A 16,594-nucleotide genomic window follows, 5' to 3' on the forward strand; every position below is an offset into this window, starting at 1 on the left:
CTCTATAGTCATGGAGTACGGGGTTTTCTTCATATGTTTCTCCCTGCCCACTTACCCCTCAGTGTCCCTCACTGATGTTCAGTGTTGGGGCTACAACTGGTCCTTTTCCACCTGAAATCTGTTCATACCTGGCTCTCCAGGTGGTGGTCATACGTTCTTTCCTCACTGACCTAAGGCTGCAGGGAAGTCCTCTTTCTTCTTGCACTTTTGGCTGGAGAGCTCCCTGGCCAGCCAGCATCCCAGAAGCTAGTGTGGGAGGTGACATGGGGGTTAGAATACAGAAAGATGACTACAGTTAGAGCTCGAGATTGTAAGGTGCAGAAATGGCAGAGGTGGCTACCTGTCCTGGATTTCCTGGGCCATCACAAACCCAGACGATCTGTTCTTTGCCCCACTGAGGAGCAGTGGCATATCTAGTTGATGGAATGTGATGCCGTCATTTAAAATGACATGAATGAGTTTAAAAGAAAGGAAAAATGTTTAGATTACAACAGGTTTTTTAAAATCAACATGGAAGATCGTAAAGCTATGTGATCACAGTTATCTGGGCTCCCCGGGTGGCTCTAGTGGTAAAGAACCCACCTGCCATTGCAGGAGACATAAGAGACATGGGTTCCATCCCTGGGTCAGGAAGATCCCCTGGAGGAGGGCATGGAAACCTACTGCAGTACTCTTACCTGGAGAATCCCATGGACAGAGGAGTCTGGCAGGCTACAGTCCATAGGGTCGCAAAGAGTTGGACACAACTGAAGTGACTTAAGATACACAATTATCTAAAAACACAAAAAAATGAAAGTAAATATGCCAGGGAAATTCCTAGTGTCCTTTTGGTTTAGGATTCTGGGCTTTCACTGCTGTGGTCCAGGTTCAGTCCCTGGCTAGGGAACTGAGATTGTGCAGTGTGTGTGGTGTGGCAAAAAAAAGGCAAAGGAAAGAAAGTAAATATATCAAGTATTAAAATGATTTTCCTTTGGATAACAGGATTATGGTTACAGTTTTCTTTGCTTCTAACTTTTTTCTTGTATTTCTCAAGTATTCTGTAATAACCCTCATATCAGTGTCTTAAATGGGAGACAATTAAACTTGATAAAATCCCAAACAAACTTCTTTTATTGTTGGACTGTGTGTCCTGAATTTGGGCTTAGAGATGTAGCTGCCATAACTGAGATGAGCTGAGAACTCTTTGCTTTCCTTGTCTCAACCTCTGGGAATTTGAAAAGTCAGGCAAGACCAGGTTCCAGGAAGATGTCTCGGGCATAGTTCTGCCTGGAGGCAGGGGCTGGACAAGGCAGCCTCTCAGAGCCCCTTCCCACCCCCGGTTGGCTGTTATCTCTCCGCTGCACACAGCCTCTGCCAGCAGTGTGCAGGCTGTAAGTGTGGCGACATTCTCTGAGTGGGGAGCAGTGACAGAAGTCTGGCTGGGACGGAGGCTGGGGGCGGGGAATCCGGAGTGAGTGCTTGAGCTGATAAGGAGCCAGTGATCTTTCTGCCTGGTGGGACTCACACCTCTAGCTGCCAAGCATCCAGCCTGGCCCAGCCCCTTGGAAAGCTGATGCCCGCCACGGTGGTCCTACTGCTAGGACAGCTCAGCAAGCACGGTGGTCACGGCTGTTTCTGCGAAGGACTTGCTGATGGTGCAGGGTGTCGGGGCTCTGTCTTGGGGTGTGGAAAGGATCACTGTCCTTTGAGTAACAGTGGTTTTGAAGGAAGCAGTGTAGCTCCAAAGTGGAAACTGGGATTTTCCCTCCTGGCACCTCTGTAAAAGTGAGCCTGGTGAACAGACATCCAGAACGCGTCTTCCTCGGCTGTGTCTTGCCTGGATCCTCCAGCTCCATCTCTTCAGGGCCCTGGCCCAGGCCTCCAAATCAGTTTCTCCACTTCTCTGGCAAAAGGCCTCAGTTTACTGCAGCTGTCTGGATCCTGTCACCCGTCGGAGCAGCAGGCACCCAGCCAAGGACTGCTGGCACTTACACTTTGAGGAAGGCTTACAGATCCTGGAGTCAGCAGGGTCTGGGAATCAAGCATTGAGCTGCTCAAGGATAGGGACTGGATTGTGTGGGATCATTTTCTGCCGCTGCTGCTGCTTTGAAAGAGTCTGGCAAATGCTGGGGCTCTGTAGAGGCAGGTGAGGAGGGTTCTCTACGATATCTCTTATGCGTTATACAGGATGTTCCCAGGGTACCAGTCTTCCCAGGGCAAGTGGGAAGTGTAACTGGCCCTCTTGGTGGGAAGCATGATGTCGCTGGATGCTGATGGGGACACATCAAGGGCATCTGCACTGGGGACCCAGGCGTGCCTCGTTTCTTCCTGCTCTCCAGACATGGCACAAGGGGTTAATATCTCCAGTGGCTCTATTTTGGGGCTAATGGAGTGTTCCTAGAATAGGACTCTTTGTTGAGTAGTCTATTTTGGGAGGAAAGCCCCACTGGCATTTATGTAAGCGATTCTCTCTGTGTATCTGGGGGTGTGGATGTGTGTGCGAGTGATTTCTTGTTACTAATTATAAGCAGCTCTTTTTGGGAGCCAGGGAAATGGAGGTGTGTGTATGTGTGTAAGGAGTGTGGGTTGCTCTTGCCGTGAAGAGTAGTGGTGTAACCGTGTGTGCCCATCTGATGAGGCACACAGTCACCCAAGTAAGAGGATAAATGAGGGGGCCTTGGGACTGCAGGCAGCAGTGACTTGGCCACTTGGGATGTCAGGCTGTGGAGCCTGCCCACCTGTCCATGCTCTTGATTCCCTGAAGCGCATGTGTAGGCTGGACATCGTGACCCTCTGACTGCAGTCTGGAGTTAAGTGGTATCCAGAAGATCTGTCCTGGGTTGTTTAAGGTCCATTAACCAGTTCTAACCTGAACTACTCTGATGCTGGGAGGGATTGGGGGCAGGAGGAGAAGGGGATGACGGAGGATGAGATGGCTGGATGGCATCACTGACTCGATGGACGTGAGTCTGAGTGAACTCTGGGAGTTGGTGATGGACAGGGAGGCCTGGCGTGCTGCGATTCATGGGGTTGCAAAGAGTCGGACACGACTGAGCGACTGAACTGAACTGAACTGGAACTAAACCTCAGACTCCACTTCCCATCGCAGCCTGGCTATTTATTCACTGGATTCTCTTCTGTCTCTCCACAGGCCAAATCCACATATGTCGAAGCAAGAGAGAAACCAAAGGCCGTCCAGCATGGTCAGTGAAACGTCCACGGCAGGGACCACTTCCACCGTGGAGGCCAAGCCTGGCCCTAAGGTGAGCTCTGGGCCACTCGCCCTTGCCTTCCCCTCTTATGTATTTTGCCAAGTCCCTTTGTAGCCAGAAACGCATTTGACCTTCACCATAGTGTTTTTTGTTTTTTTAACTCTTTATTTTGTATTGGGGTTTAGCTGATTATAATGTTGTGATAGTTTCAGGTGAACAGTGAAGGGATTCAGCCATACATATGCATGTATCCATTCTCCCCCAAACCCCACTCCCATCCAGGGTGCCACATAACATTGAGCAGAGTTCCATGTGCTAGACAACAGGTCCTTGTTGGTTATCCATTGTAAATACAGCAGTTCCACCATAGTTTTGTGAAGGAGACACATAATAAGAGATCTCCCCAAATGAGAGATCAGGAAATTGAGACCAGTTGGGGTTATGTCACATGTCCAAGAAAACAGGTGATTGCTGACAGAACCAGGACTGACAGCTAGGGCCTTGGCTGTATTCTTCATTTTCCTGGCGTGTCTTGGGAAGGCCACACCTCTGTTCACGTGTGTCTTGGAGACCGCATGGTAAAATTTGGGACAGAGGTCCCAAAGGTGTCTGTGCCCAAGCTGTGGAGGCACTGACTGAGGAGCAGGGAAGAAAACCAGCATCGTGGAGAAGGGGAGAGCACCAGAAAGCGGGGGGGTAAATATCTGGAAATTTGTTTAAATACTGTCACCAAAAAGTAGCATTGCTTCAGAAAGCCACAGGACATGCTGGGGCCAGCAGCTGCTGGTAAAAGTTGACTGAAAAATCCCTTACATTTGTTTTCTCTGTGACCCAGACAGGAACCTTGCTAGCTCTTGGACTCCCCTTTTAATTAGGATGCTATGGCCACGCGCCCACCCATTCATGGTCATCTCGCTGTTCTTTTAATCAGAGGACGGTGCCATGCAGATGAAGGCACTGGGAGCCTGTAGCTTTTCTATCATGCATGTGCTTTTGGGGGCTTCCCCAAGTCATCCTGGCTGCTAGAGACTAAGTCTGCTCTTTCCTAGATCATTAAGTCCAGCAATAAAGTCCACAGCTTTGGGAAGAGGGACCAGGCCATTCGGAGGAACCCCAATGTTCCAGTGGTGGTGAGGGGCTGGCTACACAAGCAGGTGAGGAGACTGAGGAGGGAGGGTGGCAGGGAGGTAGTTCCTGCTGAGTCCCTTCCTTCCCCTGACCCCCGGGAGCTGGGAAGGGGCTCGTAGTAAGGTTTTTGTTCCTGAGTCTGTCCGAGGCCAGTAGATTCTACCTACCGATCATGCTAAGTGATGTGCTCTTCCCGTTTGCAAGTGAACCGTCGACTCAATGGCTGCAGTTTCCTTCCCCAAACCCACTTAACCGCTTTGGTTCTTGGTACTACTGCCTGTCCTGGGGCTCGGACCCAAGTGTGGGTGGGTCAGCCTGCATCCAGCTCTGTTGTCATAACCCTCTGCTAGCACTTGCCCTCCTGATGTTAAAGAGCCTCTGTTATCATTCGCCTGAAAAACCCCATGTTTTCCTTTTCTCCTGTCTAGCACACGTATCTGGCTTCCTAGCACCTCAGATTTCAAATCAGCCAAACTCAACTCACTGTCTCCTCAGCCCCTACCTGTCTTTTTCCCCTAGCCTGCTTTTCCTGGGTCATGGTGGTGCCATCCTTCTCCCAGGCACGTGGTTTAGGAACCTCAGCACCACCACCAGCTTCTGCTCCCACATCTGTCCAGTCCGGAAACCCTGTCAGCTCTGTGTCCCCCGACAGTCCATCCTTCATCTCTGTCTTTACCACCAGTTATTCTGCCTCTGGTCCTCTGGCCGTGGATAGGCTGTGAGGTCCTAGGGTCAGAGAACATGTTCCTTCTGTCTTCTTCTTCCCTTCTTGCCATCCATCCATTCCCCCACTCACCCACCAAATGCCTGCCGTATTCTAAGTGTTCTCACTGCAACGACAAAGGGATGAGTAACGTGTGGTTCCTGCACTTGAGGACTTCCTGTCATAGTCTGCAGGGGACACCTCTCACGTGTCATGTCATCACCTAGCACGGACTCCCGCATAGCATATTATCCAGATAAACACAAATTCTGAGAGCAGTGATGTATGTTTTTACTCAAGGCTTTATGGGAAGACAGAGATGGGCGTTAACTTGTACAACACACAGAAGAAATTCCTAAATGTCCCCTTGAAATCCCTCTCCCCCAGTTCTGTTCCCCACGGCAGCTCCTGCAGCTCCCCAGCCTCTTCTGACCAATATTCCTCTGGGCACCATCCTCTTTTAATGAGACCCTCTTCCCTCACAGCTCTGTTCTCATTCTCTTTTCTTACCTGGGTCACCCTCTGACTTTCCATTTGCATCCCTGTCCCCGTTAAACAAAAGGCTCCTTTGACATGTGGGGTGAGACGGAAGGGATTATAGATAATCCTTCTCCCCAGCAGACACCGCCTTGCTCAGGCCCCTGGGCCCCTGGGCTGGGCTGTAGCTGTAAGATCTGTGTAGATGCTGTGGACACCCAGTAGAGAAAGTGTCGCTGTGCTTGTGGGAGTCCTGAAAGGCTTCCCAGAGGAAGTGACATTTGAAGCAGATATATAAAGGTGGAGAAGAGCTTTTCAAACAAAGCAAATATCGTATGCCAAGACTTTAGAGGTCACCTAGTTAATGCAGAAGATAAAACCAAGAAATACAGAAATTAGCAAGCTTTTAACACTTAAGTAAATGGAGGATGGATAAAAATTTTTTAAAATTTAAGCCTGTCAAAAAGTTTTACAGAAGGAAGACAATTTAAATAGCTAAAAATGGCTCTGGAATTTTCCTAGGTTTGGAAGAAAAGTGACCCTAAAACTACTATTTTCCTACCCTAGCCATATTTAAAAATTTTTCATAGCCACCTAAAAATTATTTTTTTTTTAATAAATGTAATGATTTACATTTTAGATGAGTAGAGGCAGAGTCTTGTTACGAGACAGTTTAGTTCAAGAAAATCCAGGTCTTTTTCTGTTGAACAGAAGGAAAACAGCATAACCAGTCCCTTACGGTAGATGACTTAGTCAAATGAGAATTTTGCCTCACTGATTAATAAGCTAACTTAAATTCTTTGTTGCATACTATATAAATCAATTTTCTTTCTTTTTTGGATCTTTATTGGAGTACAGTTGATTTATAAAGTTGTGTTAGTTTCAGGTGTACAGCAAAGTGAATCAGTTATGCATATACATACCTCCACTCTTTTGTTTTGGATTCTTTTCCCATATAGGCCATTACAGAGTACTGAGTAGAGTTCCCTGTGCTCTGCTAAATCAATTTTCTAATCAGTACAAATGAAGATATTTTATAGCATATTGAATGAATGAATGAATAAATATTTGTTAAGAGCTGATTTCTTTCTTACTGGAAGAACTGTTTTTGAATTCTTGTCTTCCTTTCTAAAAGTAGGATGCTTATGATATATTAGACTGTTTACAGGAAACAGAACTTCCTGGGGATAAACCGTCACTGGATTTAAATTTTAATGTCCTATTCAAAGAAAGGCTATGCAATCAAAATTTATTAATTTATGGAAAGAAAGCGTGAATATGAGCAAATCTTGGTTCCAGAATGAGGTTGTACATAACTAAGGAGGGGGAGCAGTATGCTCAGATATTGCCCTGATTAGTTTTCTTTGCTTTGCAGGACAGTTCCGGGATGAGGCTGTGGAAAAGGAGGTGGTTTGTGCTTGCTGATTATTGCTTGTTTTACTATAAAGGTGAGCTGAGGTTCAGGCCACCAAGGGCTCTTTGTGCCTGAGGTGGTGGTGAGGTGATACAAAAGTTGGTCTTCTCAAATCCATTGTTTGGACCAGTGGCCCGAGCTAATTAATAACCTCTTAACCTGCCAAAGTGTTCACTTTTACATATGTGGATGGTTGGTGACTTCATTTTTATCAGTCCCAGCACTGGAAGTGCCATTTGTCAAGTTAAAAATAATAGAATCTGGTTTGCCTTCTACTTAGGGTCTCAAGATCTGGATTTTTTTCAGCTTCTGCCCCACTTGGGGCATAGGCACACCTTTGATGCAATCTGGAGGGAAGAGAAGTATAGGTGAAGCATTGTATTTTATAACCTATTATCTGCATTTATCCCCTGTTACTGGGTGGGCAGCTGGTGAATAAAATTTGCCATATGAATATTTGTGAAGCCCCAGTACATAGAGTTAGGGGCTGTGCAAAGGTGAGAAGAAAGTAAGGCTCAAAATATGGAGGAAGAGATAGCCTAATTATAAGACAAGACTAGGCTGTGACAGGTGCTTTGGAAGGCATCCAAAGTGCTTAGGCAGTGCAAGGGAAGCAAGAAGTTAATTCCATCGTGGAGAACTTGGGCAGAGTCCTTAGAAGAGCTAGGGTATAAGTTGAGCTTTTTAGGATGGGTAGAGCTTTGCCCATGTTTGGGGGAAGATGGGCATTCACGCAGAAGAAACAGCTTGACTTAAGTTCTAGAAGCAGAAGAAGGTGGAATGATAGACCTTCAAGGCTAGAGTGAGTCTTGCATAGAGCACACACTAGGAGATAAGGCTCAGGAGATGGCTAAGGGCCAGAATGCAACAGAGCTGTGAGTCTAGACAGAGGAAGTTGGGTTTCCTTCTGTATCCAGTGAACAGTCAGCAAGTACCTTGTGTGAGAGAGCAGAGGGACCAACTTGTCATTAGGAAGTTACCTCTGGTAACAAAGATGGTTTGGGGGAGGAAGAGAATAGATGTAGAAAGTATGATATTTCCCACCTGCTCTAACTTTGCCCATGAGGTGTGTACCACCCAGAATCCCTTCCCCACCCTTCACAGAACTTTAAATAGCACCTTCCGAAGCCTTCTTCCCTTCCCCAGGCTGTGTGCCGCTCTGGGCTGTGTCCCCACAGTGCGTGGTATGCACTGTATTTCAGGAGTGAGCAGGTGGAACTGAGTGTGTTCACGTGTGTGCCCCCATCCTCAGGGAGAGGGTGCCGTCTGCCTCACCTGTGTGGTCCCAGCGCTAGCACGGTGGTCCCCGGAGCACCTGAATGGATGCTCCACGACTGCAGTCATCCTGGGAGAGAAGAAGCACTGAACTAGGGTTGTGGGATGGACTATCCTAAGGAGGGTGCCACAGGAGGTTATCCTGATGTGTTCTTCCATTCAAAGACAGCCGAGAAGAAGTGGTCCTTGGGAGCATCCCTCTGCCCAGCTACGTGATCTCACCGGTGGCCCCTGAGGATCGCATAAGTCGCAAGTATTCCTTTAAGGTACTGTCCCTCTACTTTGGTGCAGCGGTGCCGTCCTAAGAAATGTTGTTTAGTAGCTGAATCGTGTTCAACTCGTTTGTTAGCCCATGGGCTGTAGCCTGCCAGGCTCCTCTGTCCATGGGATTTTCCAGGTAAGAATACCGGAGTAGGTTGCCATTTCTCTCCAGGGGATCTTTCTTACCTAGGGATTGAACCCGCGTCTCCTGCTTTGGTAGGCAGCTTCTTTACCATTGCGCCACCTGGAAAGCCCCTAAGATACATTGTGTTCCCAGAAATGGCTTCACAGAAGCAGTTGTTTTTGTTGGGAGTGGGAGGGGGAAGAAGTTAAGAAGTTGAGTGTTTCAGACTCACGTTCAGTTCAGTTCAGTTGCTCAGTCGTGTCCGACTCTTTGCGACCCCATGAATTGCAGCACGCCAGGCCTCCCTGGCCATCACCAACTCCCAGAGTTCACTCAGACTCCTTGTTATAAATTCTTTAAGCAAGAATAATATCCCATCACAAGTGCTTTCATTTGTGTCAGAGCTTTTGAGTCCCTCAGCCTTGCTTAAGTATTTAGACCTCTCTTTTCTTGTCACTACTATATTTCTGTGACAGGGTCTCAGAAAAACAAAACAAAACAGGGTCTCCTGCTTTCTTAACCACTGTCGCTATCCCCAGTGACTCCAGAGTTGCTGTGGGTTGAAGATCCTGGATCCTCCGTTGCTTCATGTTGCATGATGTGGTATTCTCTTATTCCTGTAAAACCTTTTGTGACTGAGAACTGCTGCTATTCACATTACCTCACTTGATGCTTGTGGGGAGCCTGGGGGTTTAGTACGACTAGGTTTGTTTTATAGATTAGGAGAATGAGGATCGGAGAGCTGAAGAAGCTTACCACAGCCCCAGAGCTGGAAGACGATGGAGGCAGACCTCCACCCCGAGCTCTGTGCTCTTTCATGTGCAGTACGGGGAGGGAAGACAATTTTTCTCTCTTCCTCTCTGCTTTTCTCCCACATCTTACTCTGGTCATCTGCGCACCCATTGTGGGAGGCAGGAGATGGTTTCAGTGAATGGTTATTGTTATATTAGTAATAGTGATCTATTAAATAGTTCAGAGCCTCTCCTGCTCATTGTTGGCTCTGAGAACGTTTTGTTCCCTGGGCTTCAGACTAGTCTTTTGCAGCCGAACACCTTCCTTAGGAAACCTTCCTTTCTAGGATTGAGTACTGCTACTGGGCAAGCAATTGGGATAACGCTGTTATATGATTTGGTGGTGGTGGGGACAGCATTTGGAATATCTTCAAAGTAACAGATTATAATAACTATATATGTTTCATCTTAACACTTCATTGGGAGGTGTGAAAAATAGGTTCGAGGAAAACATCTTTTATGTGCTGTCACATTCTCTCCTTTTTAAAAGAAAAAAGACTTCACCAAGAGTGTTCCCTAAATATTTTGTCTGGGAGACAGAAGGCATGGCCATTTTGGGGGCTGATTGGGGTCTTCAGGGTCTGAGAGGAAATAAAAGCTACTCGGGGCCGCCCTGGTGATGCTGAGCCGGTTCTCCAGAGAGGACTGGTTTCCTGAGTGTGGAAGAGGTCCCTTCCCTTTGGGTCGCAGTGTCATTCTTTCAGGGAGCTGAGGGTGGGCCTGGGGCAGTTCAGAGTCCACGTTCATGGGCTGCCGAGGAGTGTGCAGTGTTTTATGTCCTGGGCCTTATGCTTGCCTCTGATGCCATTTCTCAGGTTCCAGAACTGCAGTTCTTTAACTATTCTAGGACACCTTGCCTGAGACTGTTCAGGGTATCTGCAGTGGCAGATAGAGCCTAGAGGGTTATGTGTCCTCTCTTGTCTGTCTTCTCTAACTGCACTCCCAACCTGGCAGCCCCTAAGCATTGTGCTGGATGCGCCCTGAGGCTCCGCTGGGTCTGCGGGATGAGCCAGCAGGGCTCTCCGTGGCCTTTAGGTGCCATTCTTCCCCTACCTCCCACCCCTCCCCGCCATCAGCAGGCCTTGTGCTCTGCTGGCTCATCTGGGGCATCTCCTCACAGAGCACCTACTGGAGGCACAGCCTCCCTTGGCCTGCTGGTCACCTCTGAGCAAGCTTAGCCCCTCAGATCCAGGGTCTGGGGCAAAAACCATCCCCACGCAGCCGGTGGGGGAAAGCGTCTTTACTGCTTCCCTTTGAGCTGTTCTCCTTCCCTCAAGACTAAGGGCGCCTTACCTGAGTGTCAGTAGGTAAATCGCATCCTTCTTTTTTAAACCTCTTAGTGTCCACGGGTAAATCATGTCTTTTCTATTTTAATGCATAACATCTCCTTTGAGAAAGCAGACAACAGTCGGTATTGACAGCACTCATGCCTTTGATCACCAATAGAAACCAGAGATGTTTTCATATCACATTATAGTTGTTGCAGATATCTTGAAATACTGTTTATGCTCTTCACCACTTTGAAATTACAATAATTATTACATGTGCTACCAGACTTGTTATGTGATACATTATTAAGGAAGCACCTGTATCACTATATTGCAACATTTAAAAATATTTTGGTAACTATATTGTAATATAGTGTATTTCCTTTATCTTATTTGTGCACTAAAACACCTTCTAGGAAGAGTTCGTAGAATTCACCAAGTCGTCAAAAAGATGCCAGAAAAAAGGTTAAGACTCTCTGCTTTCGATTCTGGCTGAAGGCCAGCCAAAAGTCATGGTGTTTTACTTATGTATACTCAGCAAACTTCTATTGTGCTCTGTTGTTCTACTTGGCAGGATATAGATGCTAGGGATACAGCAGTGAAAGGACACAGTCCTTGCCTTTGTCTGCATAAGCCTGGGGATTAACGGGATAAGAAAAGAACAGGAAAGAGCTGCTCTTCTTTCCCCTTTCAATTTTGTGCTTTCTCTATCTCTGAAATCCATCTTTCCCTTACCACTGTTGCTATTCTGTCTAGCCTACCATCACCCCCCGACCCCACGGTAACTAACTTACTAGGCACTGAAATGATGCCTTGCACGTAGTGAGCACTCAGTGAGTGTTGGCCATCATTGCTTCAGCCCTCGAGCTCCTCTGTAGCCTTCAGCCTGTCCTCCACACTGTTCCTCAGTTACACGTCTGTTCAAGAATGCTCCCACCATATACCCTTCTGTGGCTCCCCGTTGCCTTCAGGATAGAGCCCAGTTTTGGTTTAGAAGGTCTGGCTTATCTCTCTAGCCACGTTTTAGCACACTTTCTTCATATGCCTTTCCTCCATTTCTTGCCCGTAGGCCTTTGCTTGAGCTTCAGTCACAACCTCGAATGCCCTTTCTGAACTCTTCCTTGCCTTTTAGGTGTCTGTTCAGGGCACACCTTTTCCAGGAAGCCTTCCCTAAGTCCTCTGGACGGGTTTGGTACTTTTACTTGAACATCCACAGCTCTGGTATCACTGCCCTATAAATGGTTGATTACCCATCCAGAGCTTTCTCCAGGGAAACTAGCCATCAGCTAGTTTTGCCAGGGTAGATGGGGCTGGTGGTATTCTTCAGACAGATCACACGGAGCTGTCATTTGTAGTAGGAGTTGTGGTCCTACTCGCTCAAGTGGATGCCTGCCCCAGGACTCCCTGTGGCTGGGCAGAAAGTCTGGGAAGCAGGTGTCAAAGATCTTATGGGCCATTGTCCAAGGGAGCTTTTTCAAGAACTTCTGCCAGTTCACAGTAAGACACGCATAAGCCCCTGTTCTCTTCCAATTGCCACGTCTCCACCTTGCTGAAAAGGAGGAATCCTTCCTAGAACAGTGACTGAGTCCTTATCATGCAAGAAAGGAGATCAGATTTGCTCTGGCCACTGTGGGAACCCTTAGTTGCAAGCCAGGTCTGCCTGGACTCCCTTGGCACTGGGCTGGATGGACTCAGATCTGTGGGTGTCACAAGCAAACTTGTATTTAACATCATTTTTGGACATGGCTGTTAGGAGTGTGAGAGGAGAAGTGAATGCTTATAGATCGTGTCTGAGATTTCATCCATGACCACTGGTGATTTCAGAAACATGTCATTTTCTAGACATGTTTCCACTTCTCTCATTTTGCTTTCTTTGACTGGTCCTTGCATGGTATCTGCCTGTCATTGTAGATCCAGGTTATTAGATCAGTGAGCTGTATCAGACTCATTTCTGGATAGACCCTGGGTGACATGTCTGGAATGTCTGAATAGACATTCCTAAGTGAGTGTCTAGAAGCCTGGCTCCAGCTTTTCAGTCAATCAAAAAAATATTTATTGGGCACCTACTGTGTGCCAGGCACTGTTCCTGGGGATATAGTAATACCAAAATAGACAGAATCCCTGCTCTCATCAAGTTTATATTCTGCAAGAAAGAGAGAGATGATAAACAAGAGTGTAAAATAAACAATGCCATGTAATAAGTGCTGTGATAAGAAGAATCTGTGACTAGGCGTGGAAATCTAGGAAAGTCACTTCTCAGAGCTTTACTTGCCATATCTATAAAAGGGATTCTGAATGTTCCTACATTTCAAGGCTATTGGGATTAAAATGAGATAAAGGCATGGAGGTACCCAGAAGATACACAGAAGGCACTCCATAAATCTTTATCTTTCCGCATCATCTCACTCTGTGGATTTGGTGAGCCTTTTCCTTGCAAATTTAAAAGACTCTGCTTATCAGAACCCAAAGGGGAAAACTAGTGTTACCTCTTCACGGTCCATCCCAGTTGCTTTTCAGGGGTCATTCCTGGTACCTATAGAACATATGAGAGTACCTTGAGGCTTCGTGACACATAGTAGGTATGCCAGGGTCCTCAGTCAGGTGTTAGACCGCTTGGTCAAACTTCATAGTACCTCTTTGGAGAAGAGCAGCTTCCTTGATGGGCACATATCACATTTCATGCCAAGCAAGGAAACCCGGGAAATATCTGCGCCACGCTATCTGCTATTGAGCAGCTGTTTTGAATCAATTCCAGTCATCAGGTGCTTCTGAAGAACCAAGACAGGGATTCCTGAGAGTCTGCTTATTTGGAATGAGATTTTTTTTTTTTTTAATTAAAAAAATCTCTTTCTCACATAAGCCTTGAATTGACTGTGTGCCCTTCCATAAGTGGGAATAAGATAAGTAGGAAACAGGTACAGCTGCAGGGCTTTTGCTGTGGGGAGCAGACACAGCTGTTGCTGGGCCTGTGTCAAGGAAGGGGAACCCAGCCTCTTTTTTTCCACCTGTGGAAATCAGCTGGGTGGTGCGTGGGCTTTCTGTCTGGAAGAGGGGAGAACTGGGCTGGGGCATCTCTTGGTTTTTGCTCCTGGAAGTGAAACGCACACTAACCTCTCTGACCTGGGTCTCCGTCTTCTGTCTCCAGGCTGTGCACACCGGGATGCGGGCTCTCATCTATAATAGCTCTCAGGCCGAGCAGTCGGGCATGAGGACATACTACTTCAGTGCCGACACCCAGGAGGACATGAATGCTTGGGTCCGGGCCATGAACCAGGCTGCACAGGTGCTGTCTCGATCGTCACTGAAGAGGTCAGTCCCCATGGAGGGTCCCTGCCAGAGCTCTGCCTATGTGGGAGGGGGACCCAGATTCCACCGTCCACTCGCTCCTATTAAGCATTGCCCTCCCTTGGAATTTTAAATGGTGACTTCTTCCTGGAGGAGAATGCTTATAGAGCTAATACATGCTGCCGGCAGAGCTGAGAGGTCCCCTGGGAATTATCGAGGCCTCTGGCCTCATTAAGCAGAGAAACGGGAAGGACTGGAAGGGTGAAATGACTGAAAAGGCTGGGATGCCCGGCCTTGGAGCCTGCTCGTGTGTTTCTCAGTCTTTCTCCTCTTGTGTGTGGCTGAAAGGACAACCCTGGGGCAACGTCTGGGGAGGAGGGAGTGGACAAGCAGGTAAGATCTTGAAACTGGAAATGTGCCACCGACAGCCCACCACCTTGCTGTTGGGAGCTGATGTGGGCACTGTCTTTCAGCTGCCTCTTCCCTCAAATGGGCCAACCAGGGTACCATTGGGGATCTGGAAGTTCCTGAGTCTGTTGACTGTGGGTGATTCCCTGAGAGCGCGTGGACAAGGAACATGAGTGAAGTCAGTTGCTTGGAGAAGGTCAGGTAGCCCTGGAAAAGTTGGGGTGCCTTTAGCCAGTCCTCACCTGACATGAATCCCCTTCTTCGCTGGACATCTTGCTCTGTTTGGAGGCCTCTTTGACAAAGGTCTCTTAGGCCCTATAAGAGTGGTGTCCTCCAGCAACCTGAAGACTGGATTCTCAGTGATTGCAAATGAGTGGTTTTATTTTGTCCACCTTTTCCAACTCAATTTTATGTGGTTTGGGGTATTAGTGGTACTTCCTAGCTTCATATTCTGTTTCCTGAGACTAACAGGTCTTTGATATAATTAGTAGCCTCCCTGAGGAGGCAAGGTAGGGGTCAGGTTCTGCCCTTGGAGTTTCCGTAGCGCCTAAGTTGAGCATTTGTTGTGTTCAGTTTTTCCATCTACTTTTCAGTATCCTAGGCTTCGAGGGGGTATCATCTTTGAGTCTTCTGCACACCTGACATATAGTAAGCTCTCAAATACCTATCGAGTGAGTGAGAAACTGAAAAAATGAATGAATATGTTGGACAGGACAGGAACAAAGACTGTCCTGGCAGTTACCCCGTGGGCCCTGCATCCGTGACTCTTGCCTATAGGCATTCAGTCAGGTTTGCCTCTCTTCCTAGCAGTGTCATCCAACCTGGGTTTTTCTGTTGTGAGCATGATAATGAATCAAAAGTCTGTGCCATTAGCCTGCAGGCAGTCTGTTCAGTGACACTGGCATTTCCACCTTCATCCCAGGAGAAGGAAATGGGCAGGTTTGACACAACTTACTCCTGGTGCACAGTCTGGTCCCAGAAGCTCACTGTTTCCTTGTCTTTGTTGTTCATTTTGTTGTTCATCAAAAACTATTTATTTTGGTTGTGTTGAGTCTTAGTTGTGGCACATGGAATCTTTAGTTGCTGCAAGTGAACCCCTAATTGAATCAAACCTGGGTCGCCTGCATTGGGAATGTGGAGTTTCAGCCCCTGGACTAGCAGGGAGGTCTTCCTCCACACGACACACACGCAATAAGACATTCTTCTTGTAAAAAAATATAGAAAGTGAAGAAAAATATCCTTAGTCACCTTCCCAGTGTTACCTCTGTTACCAGGTTACCAGGGATCTCTTTAAACTATTTTCTGTTCATTTATGTGCATATATGCTCTTATAGAAATATAGAGGGTTTTTTTGTGCTTGTTTAATAGCATGAACGATATTGATCTTGAAAGTCATTCTGTATCAGTGTATCTGGGCTCTGTTTTTGCCTGCTGTATGGTATTTCATAATGTAAATGTACCCTAGTGTAGTTAAGCATGTGCCACGTGTTGGATAGTTTTGTGTTCTCTTTTACAGCACAGTTGTATAATGAAAAACTTTGTACAAGTCTCTGCACGTGTGAGGCTTTCAGATTGTTCGATCAATATACAGTGCATCTTAAATTGTAATTAATACTGCCAAACTGTCGTTTAAAGTAAGTTGTATTAATATGTTCCACTAATGAGAGTGCTCATTTCTCCGCATCTTTGCCAGCAGTTGATATTATCAGTCTTTTTCATTTTTGCTGAGCTGCTGTGCAGATAAGTGGTATCTGTTTATTTTAATGTGTGTTTTCATGATGGTGGGGATCTTTTATACTTATTGGTCACTTGTATTCCTCTGCAGTGAACTGCTGGTACCTATTCTCTGCATTTCCTAGTGAGTTCCTTGCTTTTCTTCGATGCTTCCTTTCCTCCATGTATTGAAATCTGCCCAGTTGGGAATGCTGCTTGGCCTCTTGCAGAGGTTGGTTGTAGGCTCTCAGTCATATTATTTAAGAGAATCTGCTTTCCCCCTCTTTTCAAAGTCAGGATCCTGTTTGTCAGTCTGTAACTTCTGGCATCTCTCTTGGATTTCTCAGAGATGGTCTGAGAGGTTTCTAGAGCCCATCTTCGAGTTCCCTTAGGGCCCTGGGGTTCTGACAGCTGACCTTTCCCCATCTTCCTTGCCATCTTGGTCTTTCAGTCTCTCTGAACCAAGGTTGTTTTATTCATGGTTAGGTCACTCACCTTGATGAAGATATGGAAATAAGTTCAGAAGTTGAAGAATTCAACTTTATTTGTGGTGTGG

At 46.9% G+C, this 16,594-nt stretch overlaps 1 protein-coding gene across 1 annotated transcript in view; it reads left to right on the forward strand.

Moving 5' to 3' along the window:
• Window positions 1-16,594, forward strand: part of PLEKHA7 (pleckstrin homology domain containing A7) — a 216,798-nt gene that overhangs the window by 143,265 nt on the left and 56,939 nt on the right. The window contains exons 5-9 of the mRNA XM_052652875.1: window positions 3,131-3,242; window positions 4,241-4,345; window positions 6,875-6,947; window positions 8,354-8,454; window positions 13,778-13,941. Coding sequence (XP_052508835.1) covers window positions 3,131-3,242; window positions 4,241-4,345; window positions 6,875-6,947; window positions 8,354-8,454; window positions 13,778-13,941 — 555 coding nt within the window. The remainder of the gene's footprint in view (window positions 1-3,130; window positions 3,243-4,240; window positions 4,346-6,874; window positions 6,948-8,353; window positions 8,455-13,777; window positions 13,942-16,594) is intronic.

This window comes from Budorcas taxicolor, chromosome 15 (assembly GCF_023091745.1).
Source record: "Budorcas taxicolor isolate Tak-1 chromosome 15, Takin1.1, whole genome shotgun sequence".
Classification (NCBI taxonomy): domain Eukaryota; kingdom Metazoa; phylum Chordata; class Mammalia; order Artiodactyla; family Bovidae; genus Budorcas; species Budorcas taxicolor.